At 36.1% G+C, this 23,789-nt stretch overlaps 1 protein-coding gene and 1 pseudogene across 4 annotated transcripts in view; one reads left to right on the top strand and one right to left on the bottom strand.

Annotated features, from left to right (window-relative positions):
* The window catches only part of METTL15 (methyltransferase 15, mitochondrial 12S rRNA N4-cytidine), a 222,197-nt gene that overhangs the window by 33,806 nt on the left and 164,602 nt on the right, over nt 1-23,789 (bottom strand). For 2 of the 4 annotated variants that reach the window (XM_003830430.5, XM_034932321.3), the window contains exons 5-6: nt 9,429-9,620; nt 2,888-3,066 (exon numbers count right to left, since the gene is read on the bottom strand). In XM_003830430.5, the coding sequence (XP_003830478.3) occupies nt 2,888-3,066; nt 9,429-9,620 (371 nt within the window). The remainder of the gene's footprint in view (nt 1-2,887; nt 3,067-9,428; nt 9,621-23,789) is intronic. The other 2 variants (XM_063608142.1, XM_055094252.2) reach the window with 2 other exon arrangements.
* Nucleotides 12,201-12,616, top strand: LOC129393293 (small ribosomal subunit protein uS8-like; annotated as a pseudogene).

Here is a 23,789-nt window from a genome sequence, read left to right as displayed (position 1 = left end):
TTCTAACATCTTGATTTCAGACTTCAAGTCTCCAAAACTGTAAAATAATAAATTTCTGTTGTTTTAAGGCACAAAGTTTGTAGTACTTAGTAACAGCAGCCCTAGGAAACCCATACAGGAACTTGTGCCCTTCCAATTGTGTCTCATATTTTCTTTATGTAGTACCTCTTGATTTATTGGACTGGACAGATTTAACCCTTTTCTCTGTTAAACAAATTGTGTGAGGGTAGGATTCTATTCTTTGGATTCTCTGGTATTTCTATACAGTTCTAGTCCCATCAAGAGAGCTGTGCACTTACAGCCCAGAATGTTCACTGTTGTTATTACATAATTTAATTACATATTACATAAACTGATGAAATATGAATGCAAAAGGAAAGACAGCTGCAGTTTCCCTGAAAACTAAGTTGGAAACTTTGGAAACTCTTGTTAAAGGTGAATCACTTAAAAAAAATTCAATCAAATTAGGTATGAATGAGGCAATTATAAAAGACTAAAATCATGAAAATCTAGAAAAACTTCTCATTCAGATGGCTTTGCAAATGCCTTTAAAGGCTTACTTCATTTTACTAAAACTATAACCAGAACTTATAGGACATATGTCATGGGTGTGGTTTGTTAAGAATCAACTTCATGGAACTGCAATTAAAATGCAAGCATACAAATATATGTATATTTTTATAGGTTCTATAATTATCTGCTTTTATCAAATTTTCTATTGACCATACTATCATAACTCTTGATCACAATAAATAGGAAAGAGAATTTTCACTGTAAGTAGAGGTTATTATATGATGTTTTCACTCAGTTCCCTGACTGTTTAATCTATTAGTCTATAAATTTTGTAAACACAGAGGTTGTATCTGATTAGCTCCTATTTTACCTTTAGTATTTAGGAAGTAGCTAGTATAAAGCAGCCTCTCTCAAAATATTTTTTGAATAAATGAGCACAAAATGAAAACACATTTTTGTTTTTCCCTTTTCTAAAAATTCATATTATCATTAATAAAGTTGTATTATTATAGACTGATATTTAAGACATAAAAATGGACTAATTCCAGATAACTCAATGTTTCAATGGCATTTACTAAATTGAGGTTTTATTTACCATATATGAATATTTTCACTTTTACTGTATCATTTCTCATAGCTCTAATGTACTTTTCATATCATAATCTTTCTGAAGGTACTTAAATTGTTCCTATTGTACACCTTCACATAATTTCTACTTTATGCCAAAGTGTTATTTCCGCAAGTTTACAAAGTAGGATGCACAGACAGAAAAGGTAGCTTAAAGGCAGATTCCCAATTATGCCTTAAATTCATGAGCTTCTGAATTCTAGATTACTATTGCAAGCTATTGACCCTCCCTGAGCCTCAGTTTCCTTAGTAATCAGATGAGGTTTGCTGACTAGACAATTTTTAGGATGCTCTCTAGCCCCAACACCTCATTTTCAGCACCAATTTTAGATTTGCTTATAAATAAAAAATATCACTTCTCACTGCTTTTCTTTCCAATATGGGAGACAGAAAATAACACATAGCTAAATAATTACAGAAAGGATACGGTGGAGACATGTTAGTGAGTACGGAGTGGTTAAAGGAACACCAGACAGGGGATGACTTTAATGTCGGCATGCTGGTATACACACTTTTTTAGGGGGGAAAATATGAAATATTTTATGTTCATATAACCACAAGAATTCTGCTCTTAAACTTGCCTAAAGAAATTTCAATGGTAAGTTCAAAGGGCCGTGAGATATGTGGCTTAAAAAATTAAAGGCTAGTCAGCTCTTTATATTTCATTATAATAACTAAGTAGAATATAGTCTTATTTAATTATATCATAAAACAATTGCTATGTGATCTCTAAATAGTAATGATCTAAATGAATTTATAATTAAGTTTTACTTCTTAAACTATGGATAATATTAAGAAAGAGACAGCCAATATCAGGTTCTATTTATAAGTTACACAAATATTCCTTTTTTAAAAACTTCTTAAAATTTACTTAAGTAATTTAATAGGAACCACTGAAAAAAAAATCTTAATACATTTGGTAAATAAAAATGATACAGGGTTTCAGATGGTTCAACAAGATGAAAATTTTACCATTGGAATTCTGTTAAATAACTGCAAGAGTTATATTTTTGCCTTGGAAAACTTTCATCATGGAACACAGCTGTGAAACAACTTTGGCTTCAAACAGAGAGGCTATAATAAAGCACCTCCTAGCTAGAGTTAGGTTCAAGAGGTTTATGGTGGTGAATAGCGAAATAGCAGAAAAGATGAAATGTTTCAATAAGCCCCTCAGGCTGATTTAGTTAGCATTCACAAAGCGGAATAACCTATACATCATATACCCTTTGTTAGTTGGTTGTTTAGAACAGATGTATGAGTCACTGTATTTTATTTTAGCATTTGGGCAATGCAATTCTCCTTTTGCCCAAAATATTAAAATGCAGAAATGTGAAACTAAGAGAAGTAATGTCAGATCTTATACAGGGTGCTTATCAACCATTGCGATGGATCAAGAAATCTTTTTGCTCATCATTCCATGTTTCACCTTGGTAGACACAAATGATAAATTATCCTGTGTAAAATAAAAATCTACTATTATACAAATTAGCAAACTACAGTATATTTTTTTAAAAATTGTATTTGGGGGAGAGGTTTTTTGGGGGAGAAGCTTGCAAAAGCAAAAGAAAGCTGACATTAGAGAAGGATAGGCAAGATTCTATCCTGGATTTCAAGTACAAATGAATCCCTCAGGGAGTCTGGGGGATTAATGCACACACACATGTGCATGCGTGCACGCACACAAACACATGCACACATGTAAATATAATTTTTTCTCTTAGACACTGTTGAGAATTAATGAGGCTACCTGCAACGATGCTGGCAAGCTGCTGGGTTCTGGTGATGGGGTAGATGCTGCGTGCCTGAACAATTGCTGAAGCGATTTTCTTGGCATGCTTCTCCTCCCCGTATGTTCTTAGGATAGATGCAAGTGCCTGTTGATCTAAAGCATTCACAACATCAGCAGCAGTGGGCATGTCAGGGTACCTACGCACAAGAAGAGCCAATTAGTTCACTGACGTCAGTTTTCATTGACAAGAGGTGAAACTTCAGAGTACTGAGACATAAAGTCAGACACACACACATACTCTAGGAGAAGTGGGGTTTTAAAGTCAGAAACTGAAACCTTAAACAAATGAAATAGACTTTCTATTTCAACTACCTATCATTATGGCAAGTGGTGATGGTTTGTAACATTCATCAAGGTCAAGGCAGCAGGAAGTTAAAATATACTAACCTTAAACTTTAATTCACAAAGAAATTTTTATTTCCTGTATATTTTTCTCAAACTAAAACAATGAAAAATGGTTAGATTTAAGTTGTTCAAAATTTAAATTACTGCTTGAATGTTTTTTGCAGTATGGAAGATACAAGGTTTGCTGATGATATTTTAAAAAGTCTAACTCAAGAACTTGACTAAATCTGAGGCTGTAAAATAACTGATTACTTGTGGAGACACAAATTGAACTTAGAAAATCTATAAAAAACACACTGCTGATCAGTTTCCCTCACAAAAACTCATAAAATTTTAATGGCAATGATACATATTATTCAAATGTTTAACAATATTTGGTCACTCTTCTGTAACAAAGGACACCATATGGTAAAACCTGGTAATCAATAAGCAGTATTGAACAAGTCTAGATAGTAATTTTAGATGGAGGAGGAATAAAAAATACCAACCTCTGGTCAAATAGAATAAATTATAGTCAGAAACAGCATTTACTCTGTCAGACCATTCCTGTTTACCTTAGGGAAATGGGCCAAAGAATTCTAAGTGATGAGTTAATTATGACCTTACGTATTAGAAAAATAGCTTTGCTAATGGTGCAGTTACTGCTCTTACAGTTAATATGCTGGATTGATTGTTGGTAACAGACTGTGAGGATCTGTAAGTAACAAGGGTATGGTAGCTTTAAGAACTGAGGGTCCAACCAGAGTGGGGTTGCCAAGAAACACCTGAAACTCTCCTTAAAAATACTAAAATATACATTGTTAAGCCTAGTGCCTCTAGGAGAAAATCTTTTTGCTGTCTTTGGCTTATCCCCCGATTTGTCATGACTTTCATCTCTCTTGATGTCTCTTTGTCTCTCTTTTTTGTCCAAACCTCGCTTTTCAGATTTTTTTTTTTTTTTTTTTTTTTTTGAGACGAAGTTTCGCTCTTGTTGCCCAGGCTGGAGTACAAAGGCAAATCTCAGCTCATCGCAACCTCCACCTCCAGGGTTCAAGTGATTCTCCTGCCTCAACCTCCCGAGTAGCTTACAATAATTGTTTTTATGTCGGACTGCCGTTAAACTCACAGAACAATGAATGTCTTGTAAGGTAGCCCTATTTCTATCTCAGTAGGCTGTGCCTCTTCAGCTTTCAGGATGAAGATCTGGTCCTTGGAGTTCAATTGATCTGGATTAGAATCCTAGTCCTGCTACTCATACTGAGTAAGACTTTTAACCTATTAGAGCCTCAATTTTTAACCTGTGAAATGAAAGTAACAATTCTTAACTCACAGAATGGTTTGGATAATTATTGGTGCACACAATTGTAAAACAGAAATACAATGCCTGGAACATAAAAGATGCTCAATGCATGCCACTGTCCTTTAGATCTTCCCCATTCATAAATTTGCAAGGCATAATTCGTGGCTTAAATGACAAAAATCCCTCCTAAAACTGACCTATTTGTGAATTCAGCTGCTCAAACCACTGAGCATTTGAATGAACTGTGTTAATGATGTGAAATTTAGAAATTTATCCATGGGATACAGTCCAGCTTTACCAAGATAATATTATGATGAGTATGGATGTACTTAGCAGTTTTTAATTATACTTTTCTATGTTTAAATAAGAAAATTAAAAAGTATTTTGTTCAACACATAATTTTACTCTAAATAAATAATTGGACAATACATATAATTTTATTTTACTCTATATTAACAATGATAGAAGTTTCCATAGAGCTACAGTGCAAAAGGTGCAACACTGGAAGGTTTGGCAGGCTGCTAGACAGCTTCAGAATAGGCATTCATGTGGTCAAGGAGTCAAGATCCAAGAGCTGTCGCCCAACTAATAGATTTGATCTTGTCAGTCCTCCAGAGTTCACTGACTTACAGTGACTAAACTTAGAAAATATAGACACAATTAATTACCTTCCAGTGAAGACTATAACTGCCAACGGAACTAGACTCTCAAATTCTTGAAGCTATGAATTTCTTTCTATTGCTTCTACATGAGAAACCTTACTATAATCTGAAAGCTGCTGTTGAAATTGGAATCAGCAGAGAATAAACTATGTTTTAAGACTCTAGTGTTAGATGGCGACTGGTTAAGGAAGTCTCTTGCATCCGTCTTCATCACAGGGATACATCTCCCTTCAGGAATTGACAGGCCACATTTTTTGGCCTGGAATAGCCAAGGCAAACATATACCACTTGGATTAGCATTGCACATGTTTGAATCTATGACTTTTCTTTTTCAACGAATTCATGTGAATCAATTCCCCCTTTTCAAATGTCACACACTTTCTTCAGAGCTGTTATAAGAGCTATCTATGACAAACCCACAGCCAATATCATACTGAATGGGCAAACCTGGAAGCATTCCCTTTGAAAATTGGCACAAGACAGGGATGCCCTCTCTCACCACTCCTATTCAACATAGTGTTGGAAGTTCTCGTCAGGGCAATCAGGCAGGAGAAGGAAATAAAGGGTATTCAATTAGGAAAAGAGGAAGTCAAATTGTCCCTGTTTGCAGATGACATGATTGTATATCTAGAAAACCCCATCGTCTCAGCCCAAAATCTCCTTAAGCTGATAGACAACTTCAGCGAAGTCTCAGGTTATAAAATCAATGTGCAAAAATCACAAGCATTCCTATACACCAATAACAGACAAACAGAGAGCCAAATCATGAGTGAACTCCCATTCACAATTGCTTCAAAGAGAATAAAATACCTAGGAATCCAACTTACAAAGGACGTGAAGAACCTCTTCAAGGAGAACTACAAACCACTGCTCAATGAAATAAAAGAGGATACAAACAAATGGAAGAACATTCCATGCTCATGGGAAGGAAGAATCAATATCATGAAAATGGCCATACTGCCCAAGGTAATTTATAGATTCAATGCCATCCCCATCAAGCTACCAATGACTTTCTTCGCAGAATTGGAAAAAACTACTTTAAAGTTCATATGGAACCAAAAAAGAGCCTGCATCATCATGTCAATCCTAAGCCACAAGAACAAAGCTGGAGGCATCACGCTACCTGACTTCAAACTATACTACAAGGCTACAGTAACCAAAACAGCACGGTACTGGTACCAAAACAGAGACATAGATCAATGGAACAGAACAGAGCCCTCAGAAATAACGCCGCATATCTACAACTATCTGATCTTTGACAAACCTGACAAAAACAAGAAATGGGGAAAGGATTCCCTGTTTAATAAATGGGGCTGGGAAAACTGGCTAGCCATATGTAGAAAGCTGAAACTGGATCCCTTCCTTACACTTTATACAAAAATTAATTCAAGATGGATTAAAGACTTAAATGTTAGACCTAAAACCATAAAAACCTTAGGAGAAAACCTAGGCAATACCATTCAGGACATAGGCATGGGTAAGGACTTCATGTCTAAAACACCAAAAGCAATGGCAACAAAAGCCAAAATTGACAAATGGGATCTAATTAAACTAAAGAGCTTCTGCACAGCAAAAGAAACTACCATCAGAGTGAACAGGCAACCTACAGAATGGCAGAAAATTTTTGCAACCTACTCATCTGACAAAGGGCTAATATCCAGAATCTACAATGAACTCAAACAAATTTACAAGAAAAAAACAACCCCTTCAACAAGTGGGCAAAGGATACGAACAGACACTTCTCAAAAGAAGACAGTTATGCAGCCAAAAGACACATGAAAAAATGCTCATCATCACTAGCCATCAGAGAAATGCAAATCAAAACCACAATGAGATACCATCTCACACCAGTTAGAATGGCAATCATTAAAAAGTCAGGAAACAACAGGTGCTGGAGAGGATGTGGAGAAATAGGAACACTTTTACACTGTTGGTGGGACTGTCAACTAGTTCAACCATTTTAGAAGTCAGTGTGGCGATTCCTCAGGGATCTAGAACTACAAATACCATTTGACCCAGCCATCTCATTACTGGGTATATACCCAAAGGACTATAAATCATGCTGCTATAAAGACACACGCACACGTATGTTTATTGAGGCACTATTCACAATAGCAAAGACTTGGAACTGACCCAAATGTCCAACAATGATAGACTGGATTAAGAAAATGTGGCACATATACACCATGGAATACTATGCAGCCATAAAAAAGGATGAGTTCGCATCCTTTGTAGGGACATGGATGAAGCTGGAAACCATCATTCTGAGCAAACTATAGCAAGGACAAAAAACCAAACACCACATGTTCTCACTCATAGGTGCGAATTGAACAATGAGAACACATGGACACAGGAAGGGGAACATCACACACTGGGGCCTGTTGTGGGGTGGGGGGAGGGGGGAGGGATAGCATTAGGAGGTATACCTAATGTTAAATGATGAGTTACTGGGTGCAGCACACCAGCATGGCACATGTATACATATGTAACTAACCTGCATGTTGTGCACATGTACCCTAAAACTTAAAGTATAATAAAAAATAAAAATAAATAATAAATAAATGTATTCTCCTAAAAAAAAAATCTTTTGATTAAGTTATAGTCTATACCATCTACCTGAAAGCCATTCAACATTTTAAGATATATTTACTTAACTCTAATTTCATCCATTAGGTATTAATTTTAAATTCTCAGTGTCAGTGTTATTTTCAAGCTCTTGGGAAAACCACAGGGACCCTGATTCACAAACTACAATCTGCTGATAAGTCTTTAAACTAACAATATGGGATTTACTACTAGTAACGAGAAGTTTTGTGCATTGCATTTCAGAAATTGGCTTGATGTTTTATTACCTCTACACAACCACCTCCATCTCCACACATGAGACTATATTGCACCTTTACTATTAGTTACTTGTTTTTAAAGGATTTTTATTATTTTCTTTTATAATTACATTCTTCATTCTGTGAATACCAACAACATGTGCAAAAGAAGGTATAACACTTAGGAACAACAGAGTCCCAACAACTACAGGTCACAAGCCAAGTTAACAGGTCGTATCACAACATAGGGAAAAAGGCTATATGTGAATAATTACCACAAAACAAAGCAGTTTGTGATGGGGCATGGTATGGGAGAAAAAACCACAGTTAAGTTTTACAGGTATAGGCTGTCCATTCCCTAGGTCAGTATTGAGAATAGACACAGGTCCTAATCTAAGCTTTTAACATTAATTTAGACAATTAATATAAAGAAATTGTTGGCCGGTAATGGTGGCTCACGCCTATAATCCCAGCATTTTGGGAGGCTGAGGCAAGTGGATCACTTGAGGTCAGGAGATCCAGATCAGCCTGGACAACATGTGAAACTCCGTCTCTACTAATACAAAAATAATTAGCCGGGTATGCTGGTACACATCTGTAATCCCAGCTACTCAGGAGGCTGAGGCATGAGAATTGCTTAAACTCGGGAGGTGGAGGTTGCAGTGCGAGATCATGCCACTGCATGCCAGCTTGGGTGACAGAACGAGACTCTGTCTCAAAAAAAAAAAAAGAAAAGAAAAGAATTATTTCTACACTTTCCTAGAATATGATTGTTTTTGTGTTATCTAATCTATTTGAATAATGGAGAATAAATGCTAGTATTTCCAGGAAGAGGAGGTGTAAAAGATATCTTATTATAGTACTGTGTTTGATATCATATCATAAATTACAGTTTCTCTGGAGAAGGTTCAAACAAAGTGACTGCATAAGACAGGACAAAACACACTTACTGACTTCTAGGATCTTGCCTTTTTTTTTTTTTTTCTGTATGCTAAAAGAGGATGCATTAAATATATGTAGTTCTTTTTGCTTCTCACAAGAGGCATAGTTGGGCATGCAAAAAAATGAAATCGTTGTTGCAGTATCATGATATTTACTGACATTGGTTAACACTCTAAAACCCATATTGTGTAAGTAAAAAAGATAATCAGTATGAAAGTTATCCTCTTCACTATTTTGTGTAAAGGCAATAATTGTTTTTCTTTAAAAATCCCAAATCCAGAGAAATACTGATGTGTATAATGAGTATGAAACAAACTGATTTATTATGTATTGGTAGTGTTAGGTGTAGGCATGTAATGGAAATTCTGTAGTCTTAAAAAAATTAAATTCAGAGTGTTTTTGACAAATTGATTTCTTGTTGTGAGATGAATTGCTTTATGAATACTCACCTGCCACCATCCATTCTCATGTCCAAAGGGCCATCTTTCCGAAGGGAAAAACCTCTTTCAGGAGTATCAAGTTGCATGGAGGAACACCCAAGATCCATAAGAACTCCATCAAAAGTTCCTGGCTGCACTCCAGCTTTCATTAATAAGGCTTCTGCCTGGCTGAACTGGCCCAGCATAGCTCGGATTTGTTTACTGTGAGTAAACCCATGAGATAGAGAAAACACTTCTGTTAGATTGAAGTCTTTCTAAAGTCTATGATCAATGGAAGGGAGCACATTCTATTATTACATGATTTAACCGATATATATTTATTGAGTGCTTAGTGTTGTATAAAGACATGGATATGGAAACTATACATCTTGGGTTTCAAACACCAGAGCTGGTTTAATGTAATTTTATTACTGCTGATAAACACAATTTATTGTATATCTTTGTGAAGGGATACAATATATTCATAAGTTAGAAAAATTCCTATGTCAAACCAGGTCTTTCATATTTTCTTAAAAAATTCTTAAATCTCTGGGTAGAGAAAAAAGCATATGTCATTCTATCAAAAGAATAACGAGTAAGCCAATTTAAATACAACACTATAATATAAATCATAAAAAAGATGTCAAATATGTTCAAACCAATCATTTTAGCTTTCTCCATGTTTTTCCTATAAATTAGAATAGGGTGCTATGCAGCTATAAACTTGAGGAATGAAACTATGACTAAAATAAATGCCTTCTTGCTGAAGCAATGTATTATCTCTCAGTAGGGACTCTGAAGTGAATGGAGCATTCAGAACCAACAGACAGGCAGGAGTTGGGATCACCTTGCAGCTATACTAATTCTTCTTCCTACACAAAGTGAGATGCTGCCTTTACGGTTCTTCAGAAGCCTTAAGGCAACTAGCATGCATTTTGGAAGGTGAATGAGAAGAGAAAATTGGGCAATGCTCTCAAGATGTCATTCCCTCTGTCTAAAGGTGGGTAGAGTGAGTTTGGATTTCAACAGTGTTGGATAATTTACATTAATGATATTTACTTACATGGTATGTTGTTTAAGGTGAACTTCACAGCTCATTAGTAATTTTTAAATACAATTCCAATGGAGAAAGTAAATGAATATTTGCTATGGGTCAGGCATTATGTTATTTGGAGTGTACATAAAGATTAATAAAGCATGACTTTCTGTACTTTGAGCTGAGAGGAAAAGATGTATAAACAGTTTACAAAATAATCTGATGGGTGCCACTAACAGAATAATGAACAAATTGCCCTGTTCTTATTGGGAAAATTAAAATGCTAATACTAGCATTGGAAACACAGAAATAACAGAATCTTGCTATTGAAAGGCAACTCACAAGTCAATTGTTACTATCACATAACTGATATTTGAATTTTTCCCCAATACAACATCACTGCTGTGTAAGTGGACAGAAAGGAGAGTCATTGTTTTAACTACCTCCTGTATATACCATTGGTGAGAGAGGGATTCCAATTCTAAGTTGTGAATATGGCCAAACCACAGGATTTCATCTGGCCCAACACTGGCCAGATGAAACAGAAGTTTGTTTTATTTTATTTATTTTATTTAACTTTTAAGTTCAGGGGTACATGTGCAGGTTTGTTATATAGGCAAACTTGTATCATGGGGTTTTGTCGTACAGGTTATTTCATCACCCAGGTATTAAGCCTAGTATCCATTAGTTATTTTTCCTGATCCTCTCCTTCCTCCCACCCTCCCCACTCTGGTAGGCCCCAGTGTGTGTTGTTCCCCTCTGTGTGTCCATGTGTGGTCATCATTTAGTTCTCACTTATAACCATGAGCATGTGGTATTTGGTTTTCTGTTCCTGCATTAGTTTGCTAAGGATAATGGCCTACAGCTCCATCCATGTTCCTGCAAAGGCCATGTTCTCATTCTGTTTTATGGCTGCTTAGTATTGCATGGTGTATATGTACCACATTTCTTTATCCAGTCTACCATTAATGGGCATTTAGGTTGATTCCATGTTTTTGCTATTGTGAATAGTGCTGCAATGAACATATGTGCACATGTGTCTTTATAATACAACAATTTATACTCCTTTGGGTATATACCCAGTGGTGGCATTGCTGGGTTGAATGGTATTTCTGACTTTAGGTCTTTGAGGAGTCATTACACTGTCTTCCACAACAGTTGAGCTAATTTACACTTCCACTACAGTGTATAAGCATTCCTTTTTCTCTGCAACCTCGCCAGCATCTATTATTCTTTGACTTTTTAATAACAGCCATTCTGAATGGTGTGAGGCGATATCTCATTGTGGTTCTGATTTGCATTTCTCTAATGATCAGTGATGTTGAGCTTTTTTCATATGTTTATTGGCTGCATGCAAGTCTTCTGAGTCAAAAGTTTATTAATCACATATATTCCCCTCCCAGCCGAAGGGAAGAAGACATTACTTGCCATGCAGGGTCACATAGGGGTTGCACTCAGGAAGAGACTGGAAAACCAGGGGCTGTGAGAAGGAGATTTTAAGAGATTGGGTTGCTCCCTGGTCCCCAGAAGAATGTGATTGGCTTGTTTGGATAATCCCTTGAGCTGGCAGGAATTGAACCTGCTAATGAGGGATAAGCAAAAATTATGCCTGATCCCCTTGATAAAAAGGGTTGTTTGGCTAGGTAACCTTATCTGCAAGAATACAGTGGGGAGAGAAACTTGTGGCTAGGCTATTTGAGAAAAAATTAATTTATTTATATATGTATATTAAAAATATAAATTATAGCTCCTTCCACGCCACCACAATGGTGCACATGGATGTCCTGGCTGATGCTCTCAAGAGCATCAACAATGCCAGAAAGAGAGGCAAATGAGGTTCTTATTAGGCCGAGCTCCGAAGTTATTGTCCGGTTTCTCAATGTGATGATGCAGCATGATTACATGGGCGAATCTGAAATCACTGATGATCACATTGCTGGGAAAATTGTTGTGACCCTCACAGGCAGGCTAAACAAGTGTGGAGTGATCAGCCCCCAGATTTGATGTACAACTCAAAGATCTAGAAAAATGGCAGAATAATCTGTTTCCATCCTGCCAGTTTGGTTTCATTGTAATGACAACCTCAGCTGGCCTCATGGACCACGAAGAAGCAAGAAGAAAACACACAGAGGGAAAATGCTGCAATTCTTTTTCTAGAGATGTAATACACATTTACAAATAAAATGCCTCATGAACACACACACACACACACACACACACACATTGTCTCTCTCTCTCTCTCTATATATATATGGTATATATATGGGTTATATATATAGTGAGACGTGTGTGTGTGTGTGTGCATGTACATATATATGCACTCATATATATGTACATATATATAGTGTGGAGAGTACATATATATATATAGTGTGGAGAATACATATATATATAGTGTGGAGAGTACATATACATATAGTGTGGAGAATACATGTATATATAGTGCGGAGAGTACATATATATGTACACACACACATATATATATAGTCTGTGTGTGCGTGTGCGTGTGTACATACTACTGGTTCTGTTTCTCTGGAGAATCCTGACAGACATAATATCTCAGGTACTATTTGACATTAATATGAGTAAAATAAAATTATACCTGTTTTCTAGTGAACTCCACTTAAGCAAAACACTACTTTCCCCAGAAGTTAAGGAACACATAATAACTAGGCCTTAATCTGGGGTCTTACACCACAGTCCTCCGCTCACGTTTGAACATTCTCAGTAATAGGAACTCACTACTGTTTTGTTAAACAGTTCTTTTTTACTTGATAGCTATTTTATCACTATTTCTATAACTTTTGTCCCTAGTACTCCCCTGTGTCAAGCAAGCTGAAAACCTATTCCCCAGAGCAGCCTTTCATACATGTACTGTTAGCTACTGTAAAGGATATTTGTTGGCTACCTTAGTTTCCAATCTGTCAATTCTAAAAGGAACTCATAATTTCAGTTACATATTTTGGGAAAGATTGATCACATCCATGGTAGTTTATATGTCAACTTGGCTAAGCTACAGTGCCCAGTTATTTAATCAAACCCTAACTTACGTGTTGCTATGAAGGTATTTTGTAAATATGTGTAATATCTACAATCAACTGACTTTAATTAAAAGCTATTATCCTTAATAATGTAGATGTGCCTCATCCAATCAGTTGAAAGGCCTGAAGTTTTCCAGAGGAAGAAGAAATTCTGCCTCAAGACCACGACATCAGCTTCTACCAGATAGTTTCCAGCCTGCTGGCCTGTCCTACAGATTTCACATATGTCAGACCCCACAATCAGGTGAGTTAACTCCTTGAAATAAATTTCTTCATATAATAAGATATCATATATATACATTTATCTACTTCTTATTGATTCTGTTTCTCCTAGTAGCCTGATAGATATAATATCTCTGTTCAAGAGGTAGATTTTTGATTAGCTACACTACTTTGTGTACATTATCCCAATGGCCCACTATAATTGGTTCAGAAATTGGCACAAGTCACAACTCTGGCCAGTGAGATACAAGAGATACTTCCTGGGGTCAGGGGAAAGAAGATTCGTCTTTTTTCCATCAAGCTACTGGGGAAAGAAGGTTTTTCTAACACTTGCTTGATATGAAAGAAGCAGCACACAGCTCTGATTATTGCTAGCAAACTAGCAGTTAAATTGTCCCAAGGAAGGAGACAGTACCAGCCAATTTTGGCCAACACTATAGAAAGCAAAGTAGAGAGAAAGATTAACCAGGCCACTGAATTGAGCCTCACCTAAAATACAACGTACTCCTGAAGTTTTAAGTTATAAGAACCCATAAATTATCTTTGTTACTTAAAACACTTTGATGGGTTATGATTTTACTTGTAATTGAAAACATGCTAACTACTATAGCTATCATGTTCTTTAAGTCTTCTTTACTCCAAAGCAGGGGTGTCCAATCTTTTGGCTTCCCTGGGCCACTGGAAGACGAAAAATTGTCTCGGGTCACATATACAATACACTAACACTAAGGATAACTAATGAGCTAAAAAAAAAAAATCTCATGATGTTTTAAGAAAATTTATAAATTTGTGTTGGGCCACATTCAAAGATGTCCTGGGCTGCATGTGGTCTTTGGGCCGTGGGTTGGACAAGCTTGCTTTAAACCATGTATGTTAGTTCATTCTCATACTGCTATAAAGAACTGCTTGAGTCTGGGTAATTTGTAAAGGAAAGAGATTTAGTTGACTCACAGTTCTCATGATTGTAAGGAAATTTATAATCATGGTGGAAGGCAAAGGGGAAGCAGGCACCTTCTTCACAGGGCGGGAGGGAGGACGGAGTAAGTGCAAGCCTGGGAGATGCCAGATGCATATAAAACCATCAGATCTTGTGAGAGCTCACTCACTATCACCAGAACAGCATGGGGGAAACCGCCTACAAGACTGGATTCCTTCACCTGGTCCTGCCCTTGCCAAATGGAGATTATGGAGATTACAATTTGAGGTGAGATTTGGATGGGGACATAGAGCCAAACCATATCACCATGTATATTTTGTTTCTTTAGCCATACCCCATATAAAAAAATATTCTCCATGCTGGCTGCTCTTTTCTAAATGTGTTCCAGTCTGCCTATGTCCCTAGATCTGAATTCCATAATGATCAGCAAGAATAAAGTAAATCCTTGCTCCCCTTGTTCTAGTTATATTAATAGAGCTCAAGCTCAAGATGAAATTAGTTTTAGAATTTATTTCACACTGTTGACTTACATTGCCTAAATCCCTTTAGTCTTTTTCATGTACACTGCTGCTAAGCCTATTTCCTCCATACTATACTTGGGCAGTTTTGCTATTTTTTTAAATGTAAGTACAATTTTTGTCTTATGCATTTTCTACAGTCCTTTTAGGATTCAGGGATTATCTTCAACTACAGAAATCTTCTTCATACTGCAGCAAAAGCCTATAACAAATCGCTACTGTCCAGTCTTAATTCCTTAGATATTATAGTTATTATCCTGCTTACAGCTAATGTACTTGTAAAAATAAACATAAGATCTTATAGGGGATGTTTGCATTCTTGGATGTCCTCAAGCTTAGCTGTTTAACAGAAAATATTCATATAGTTTCATAACTATGAGTAAATAACAAAGATGTAATAATCATTGTGGTACAAAGCTCAACATTATAATGTACAAGTATGAAAGTATATAAAAAAATGATGCACCACCACAAAATAAATGTGTTTAAGACAGAGTTTTCTGATGCTACATCAGTTATGTGTTTCTAGAAATGAATTGTTCTCTGAATAAAGGAAACATCAATGAAGTTTGCTTACCAACTGTTGAAAACTCAGCCACAACTTTAGACTCTGCTCATTATCTCATATATGCAATTACGTTAAGGCTAATTTTCCTAGATAGGCAGATTACATGCCACTTTTCCCTCAGCCACTCCCCTTCCATTGCTCTCTTCTTTCCTTTACTTCTTCTTTTCCTCCATTCTTCCTTTTTCCTTTGAAACTTTAATTTTCAGTATTTTTGCATGTGCATTTTACAAGTGTTAAAAGTAACAGAAAAGTAACATCCTGTGTTCTCCAGGATGTAAGTAGAATGTTGCTTGTGATCCAGAACACTTGTTAAATGAGAACACTTTCTCAATCCAACCCCACTAAAAGTCAACGGACGCAGCAGTAGAATGCAAACAATACCTTGGTTGTAGGCAGCCATTTCTGATGTTCTCTGACTGTAATAAGTATTGTTAATCCTGATACTAGCAAGTCATTTGCACTTGTAGTACAAGTTATAAATCTATTTTGCTATAAATGACTAAGGTGCTCTAGTACATATCTGAGACTGAGTGATACAAGAATAGCTACCACTCACTGTGTACTTATTAGAATTGAACATGGAACATGGAACTTCATCATTCTTCTAACGGCATACAATCTAATAAGAGGAGTTAAGAACAAATTGCTTCACAAATTATAAAAATCAGTCCACTCACAAGGTTGGGCATCCTGTAGTTAATAAGTGCTCATCCATCTTGGCTACAGAAATCTAAAATTCCCATGGTTTCTAAGGTGCTTGATATAAAAGGGTACTTTTGCTGTCCAGGAATAAATAATTTTATTTCACAGACAGAAGACTTATTTATGTAGAATCAGGGCTGCTGGATAAAGCAATTTAAAAATATAAAATCTGTTCACAAATTTTCAAGAAAAACTTTGAATTTGGAACTAACTTTCTGAGACAGCACAGGAAGAAAAACATCTATTCGTTTATCCTCCTAGGATGTAACACTCTTCCAGCCTAACCAATAGTATTAAATAAAGGCTTTAAGTAATTATACATCTTTAATCTCAAGCACAGTAATGAATACTACCATAATATACAAACAAATGTAGAATGCAGACATACACAACTGGGAAAAACATAAAAATGGTCCATGAAAATGATTAATAATGATGGTCATGATTCTCTCTGGATCACTTAATTTTTGCTATGTAACAAACTACCATAAAATGTAGTAGCTTCTTATGATTCTATGGGTCAGCAATCTAAGTTGGGCTCAGCTTGGTGATTCTTTTGATAGTGGGTTGACTGAGGCCTAGTTGGTTCCACATGGCCTCACTTACACATTGGGAAGCTGGTTGGGGTAAAGATGATGAATGGACCATATGTCTCCAGCATTTAGCAGGTTAGCCCAAGTTTTTCCAAAGGAAGAGTGGTCTTGTTTCAAAAGTAACAATGTAGGGCAATCCCAGTGCACGAGAACTTTTAAAGTTTCTGACTGTGCCCTGTTTTCTAATATCCTATTAGCCAAGGCAAGTCAAATAGCTCAGTTCAGATTCAAGGGCTATAGTAACAGACTTCACCTCTTGATGGAAAGTGTTGATAGACATTATGCAAGGAATGCATACAGAAAAGAGAAAAATTGTAGGAAGCATTTTTATAAACAATATATCATACTCTTTTTATATTTAGGAGTTAATTTGTAATTAGGAGGGAGAAACTGTACTTTTTTTCCTCTAATCTAGATTCCCTGCTGCTGATTGAGAATTTTTATTGTTACAAGGTAGTTTCTTTTTAAAAGCATTAAGAGAAACATGCAGTGTTGGTTGATGATTGACAGTACAACTCCTAAGTAGACTAAAGGGCAAGGTTCCAGTGCCAGAAATACAAATCTGGGTAGAGACCAAATAGGAGTCTGTGGCACAGGGGTCTGTCAAAGGTGAATACATGATAATCTGGGAGAGAGTAGCATGTTAGCAGTAAGGGTTCTGTAAGAAGATAATGTGTATATAGACCTAGTCATGTTAGCATCAAGTAATACTTTGAAAGCATTATCTTTACTAACCATTGTCCTTCCTTCCCTTCAAGAAATACTTTTTAAAAATTGATTTAGTCATTCATTTGTAGCTCACACATTGACTTTAACAAAATATATTTTAGAAATAATAAAACACAATTATATTTCTCTCACTCAGTAACCTTTTTAAAATTTATTCAGTGGAGTAATCTTTCCCCACTCTGGAATAACAATCTAGCAGGTCCCAAACCTTTACCACTCACTAATATGTAATAGGCAGTCCCATGGTCACTGAGTTGCAGACATATTCATCTCAGGAGTTAAGACTGTCCAGTGCTCAACTATAAAAACAAACAACAAATAAATATTTACTGAGCTTCTACTAAATGTCAGGCACTTTTCTAGTCACCTGAGATACAAAGAAAATAAAGTACCAATGATTGTAGAGCTTGTATCCCAGGAAACAATAAAAATCAATACATTTGGAAACATCTATTTCTGTTTACAGCAGTTTAACTTGATCAGACCAACTCTTCCACAGAGCAAAACTAGAAAAGCTAGATAAGACAATTATAATTACCCATTTGAAGAATTCAGAGAGCTATAACAACAGCTAAGACTTGAGGGAACAAAGAAAAGTGAAAACAGGTGAGCCCAACATTGGAGCAGGTATTCCACTAATGGCCTACTTATTTGCAAGCGGATGCTGAGAGCTGAAGAAACTGAGGAGAACTTTCGGCAGCTTCACTGGATACAGGAGATAAATATTAGAGTTCAGGACCCATCCAGGTGGATATGACCAGGAAATAGCCCCAGAATTTCAGATGGGGCTCTAAAGGGCTAAAACTGGGATTAAACTAGTAGAAAGGTCAACAAAAAATAGATTATTACACAAGTACTGAAATTCAGTTTCCAATCAACTCAAGCCTTATTGCATTAGGGTAACATAGTCTTAGATGAATTGCCTGCCAAAAGCAACATTAAGCGGTATCTGGAGGAAGGCACCTTCAAGACTCTCAAATTATCACCATAATTTTTAAAAAAACAATGTGTGAAATAAAATAAAAATTACTAGACAGACACAAGGATAAGAACACATACCAAGCTTAAGGAATATGTTATAGAAACAGACATACAGAATACAGAATAGAGTTATCAGAATGGACTATAAGATAACTGGTTAATATACTCAAGGAAACAGAGGACAAACTAGATAACTTTATCCCAGAAATGGCTCTATAGAAAACAGTTAAATAAAATAAAAATCAGACCAAATGGAAAACAGAAAATTATAATAATTGAAATTAAGAATTCTATAGATGGGCTTAAGAGCAGCTCACAAATAGCCAAAGAGAGAATTAGGGACATGAAACACAGTTCATTAGAAACTATTCAGATTGAGGAAGAGATTGGAAATAATTTGGAATATACAAAAAAAAAAAAAAAAGCATAAGAGACATGGTGAGAAAACCTAACATACATATGACCAGAATTCCAAAAAAGAGGAAAGAAAGAATGGAGTAAAAGCAATATTCAAAAACAATGGCCAAGCTTCCAAAATGATTCAAGATTGCAAACCACAGATTAAAGAAACACAATAGACTACAAAGAAGATAAACACAGATACAAAAGCAAAAATGCAAAACTAGGACCATCATAGTAAAATGTGAAAAGACAACAGGAAATAAAATTACTAAGAACAGCCAAAAGAAAAAAGATAAATTACACTCAAGAGAGCAACAGTCAGAACTAAAATAAGGGAAGCCAGAAGACAAAAATTGCTAACAATCAAATTTCCATCAAAAATTAAAGGCAGATAGAGATATTCTAAGATAAAGAAAATTGAGTTAGTTCACCTGCAGGAGACCTATATTAAAAGAACTATTAAAAACAGTTTTCTTCAGGCAGAATAAAATAATCACAAATACAACCGAAGCAATGAATGGGAAAAATGGGAAAAAATGGGAAAAAAAGCAATGGAAAGTGTAAGTATACGGTAATTACAGATTAATACAGACTGTACAAAATAATAATTTTGGGGGAGTTCAATATATATGTGGAATTAAAATATATGGTAGTGGCACAAAAGGAAAGAATAGAATTAATGTAGTTAACATGATCCAAGGTCCTTGCAATTACAATGTCCTGGAAGAGGTAAAATTACTAATTTATGTTAGCCTTCCTTTTTTTTTTTTTTTTTTTGGTTTTGTTTTTGAGACAGAGTCTTGCTCTGTCGCCCAGGCTGGAGTGCAATGGCGTGATATCGGCTCACTGCAACCTCCGCCTCCCGGGTTCAAGCGATTCTCCTGCCTCAGCCTCCGAGTAGCTGGGATTACAGGCACAAGCCACGATGCCCGTCTAATTTTTTGTATCTTTGGTAGAGACGGGGTTTCACCATGTTGGCCAGGCTGGACTTGAACTCCTGACCTTGTGATCCACCTGCCTCGGCCTCCCAAAGTGTTGGGGTTACAGGCGTGAGCCACCGCACCCGGCCATGTTAGTCTTTCCCAAGACAATCATGTAGGTTGTGATCACCAAAGTAACCTCAAAATGAATAATAAAATAATGTATAACAAATAAGAGAGCAGATGAAGAAATGGACTAATTTTTAAAAGGCAATAAAGGAGAGAAAAAGGAACACAGAATAGGTTGAACAAATAGAGAACAAACAGAAACATGGTGGGTAGATTTAAACCCAAATACATCAGTAATTACACCAAGTATTACTGAAGTAAATAATTAAAAGACAAAGGAGTGCCAGATTGAATTTTAACAATCAAATTTTAGGCTGCTTGTAAATGACACAATTCGAATGTTAGTATCAAAAAAAGGTGAAAGTAAGAAGACAGAAATAGATGTCATGCAAATATTAAAAAAAGGAAAGATGGTAGAGTTACACTATTATCAAAATACAATTCACCAGGTCATCATATAACCCTGATACAAAATTCAAAAAAGACATTACATGACAAACTAAGGCCAGCTGGGCACAGCGGCTCATGCCTGCAATGCCAGCACTTTGGGAGGCCGAGGCAGAAGCATTGTTTGAGCCCAAGAGTTTGAAACCATCCTGGGCAACATGGCAAGACCCTGTCTCTTTCAAAAATACAAAACATAGCCAGGCATGGTGGTGTGTGCCTGTGGTCCCAGCTACTCAAGAGGCTGAGGTGTGAGGATCGCTTGGGTCTGGGGAGTGGAGGTTGCAGTGAGCCAAGATTGTATCACTGCACTGAAGCCTGGGTGACAGAGCAAGACTCTATCTCAAACAACAACAACAAACTTAAAGGCCAATCTCTCTCATGGATAAAACAACAAAGTAATGAATATTAACAAAATATGTACAAACCAAATTCAACTACCTATACAAAAGATGATATTATCACGTTGACATCCAGATGGCAAGATCCATGAGGCAGTCAAGTATGCAGTACTGAAGACAGGAGAGAGGTAAGGACTGAAGAGAGCTTTTGTAATTGCCTTAGAATAGTAAGACTTAGTAAAGGTTTAATAAATGAATATATAACAAATTTTAAAATGGAAGAATTCTTCTTAGATTTACGCCAAGACCCTCAGGAGATAGATATCTGATACTAAAAGAAATATCAAATAAAAATGTGATTTTCTCAAATACAAGGCCTAGAGGTTTCATTAATCTTGGGCCCTCACAGGGAAGTTTATTTACTTTAATATTATAAAACAGATTAGAAAATGAATAAGAAAGAATTTTTAAAAGAAAACTTCCTTGGTGAGAACTGCTTTATCCCTTGATTTTCTTAACATTTAATTTTATTCCTTTTACATGATGTTCAAATGCTGAATCCTATATTCCACATAATTGTCACATAAAAATGTCTACTTCCTCTGTGCTTAAATTCCAATGCCCCAGTGTGTGCCTGCTTCTGACACCCACACGAATTCTCTCTCTCATATAAGGCCTATACAATGCTTGGTGATAATTTCTCCTTCTAGACACCCATAGGGCTTTTCTGGGTTGTTGTTTTTGCACAAGTTTATGGGGCAGATGTGAAATTTTGTTACAAGTATATAATGCATATCCTCAAGTCAGGGCATTTAGGGTGTCCAGCACCAGAGTACATTTTTTAAAACTATACTCATTTTATTCTGCAATCAAACACTGAATTTATTCCTTCCAACTATATGTTTGTACCGTTTAACCCACTTCTCTTCATCCTCTCTCCTCCCCAACGCAGTCACCTTTCCTAGTCTCTGTTATCTTTCCACTCAACCTCCATATGATCAAAATGTTTAATTCCTACATATAAGTGAGAACATACAATATTTGTCTTTATGTGCCCAGCTTATTTCAAATAAGATAAGGACCTCTAGTTCCATCCATGTTACTTCAAATGACGTGATTCCATTTTTTTTGTTGCTGTTTTTTTTTTTGTTTTTTGTTTTTTTAAACCGAGTCTTGCTCTGTCAGCCAGGCTGGAGTGCAGTGGTGGCTCACTGCAACCTCCATCTCCCAGGCTCAAGCAATTCTCCTGCCTCAGCCTCCCAAATAGCTGGGATTACAGGTGTGTGCCACCGTGCCCTGCTAATTTTTGTATATTTTGTAGAGACGGGGTTTCACAGTGTTGGCCAGGCTGGTCTCGAAATCCTGACCTCAGGTAATCTGCCCGCTTCGGCCTCCCAAAGTGCTGGGATTACAGGTGTAAGCCACCATGACTGGCCAATTTCAGTCTTTCTTAAGGTCAAATAGTATTTCATTATGCATACACATACATTTTCCTTATCCATTTATTTGTTGATGAACACTTAGATTGATTCCATATCTTTGCTATTGTGAATAGCACTGTGATAAATATGCTAGTACATGTATCCCTTTGATACACTAATTTCTTTTCATTAGGTAGATACCCAGCAGGGGTATTGCTGGATTGAGTGGTAATTCTATTTGTAGTTTTTGAAGAAATCTCCTTACTGTTTTCCATAATGGCTGAATAGTTGTTAAATATTTTCTCCCATTCAATTGGTTGTCTCTTCACTCTATTGATTATTTCTTTTGCTATGCAGAAGCTTTTCAATTTAATTCCCATTTATTTATGTTTGGGTTTGTTGCCTGTACTTTTGAGGTGTTTGTTATAAATTATTTGCCTAAACCAAGGTACAGGAGAGTTTTCTTCTAGCCTTTTTAATAGTTTCCGCTCTCACGTTTAACTTAATTCATGTTGAGTTGATTTTTATATATGAAGAGAGATAGAGGTCCAGTTTCATTCTTCTGCATGTGGCTATCCAATTTTCCCATCACCATTTACTGAACAGGGTATACTTTCTCCTACAGCTTTGTCAAAGATCAGCTGGCTGTAAATATATGGCTTTATTTCTGAGTTCTCTATTCTGTTCCATTGATCTATGTGTCTATTTTTATACCAATACCAGGCTGTTTTGGTTTTGTAACATATTTTCAAGTCAGGTAATGTGATGCCTCTAACTTTGTTCCTTTTGCTCAAGACTGCTTTGGCTATTCAAGCTCTTTTTGGTTCCACATGAGTTTTAGAATTGTTTTTTCTAATTTGTGCAGAATGACATTGGTGTTTGATACAGATTGTAGTGAAATCTGTAGATTGCTTTGGGCAATATGGTCACTGTAATGATATTAGTTCTTCAGATCCATGAGCATGGGATGTTTATCAAGTTGTGTCATCTTCAATTTACTTCATGAGTGTTTTGTAGTTTTTCTTATAGAGATCTTTCAGCTCCTTGGTTAAATTTATTCCTAAGTATTTATATTTTTATAGCTATTGTAAGTGGAATTGCCTTCTTGATTTCTTTTTCAGTTAGATCATTACTGGTGTATAAAAGTGTTACTGACTTTTGTATGCTAATTTTGTATCCTGAAACTCTACTGAATTCATTTATTAAATCTAAAAGGTTTCTGGCGGAGTCTTTAGCTTGTTCCAGATATAAAATTATATGATCAACAAAGAGGAATAATTTGACTTCCTTTTTTCCCATTTGGATGACTTATTTCTTTCTCTTGCCTGCTTACTCTGGGTAAGACTTCCAGTACTATGTTGAAAGGCAGTGGTGAATGTGAGCATCTTTGTCTTGTAACAGTTCCTA

This window comes from Pan paniscus, chromosome 9, assembly GCF_029289425.2.
Source record: "Pan paniscus chromosome 9, NHGRI_mPanPan1-v2.0_pri, whole genome shotgun sequence".
Taxonomy (NCBI): Eukaryota; Metazoa; Chordata; class Mammalia; order Primates; family Hominidae; genus Pan; species Pan paniscus.
Note: the sequence above shows the minus strand (reverse complement) of the source record. Positions and strands in the feature narration are given on the sequence as shown.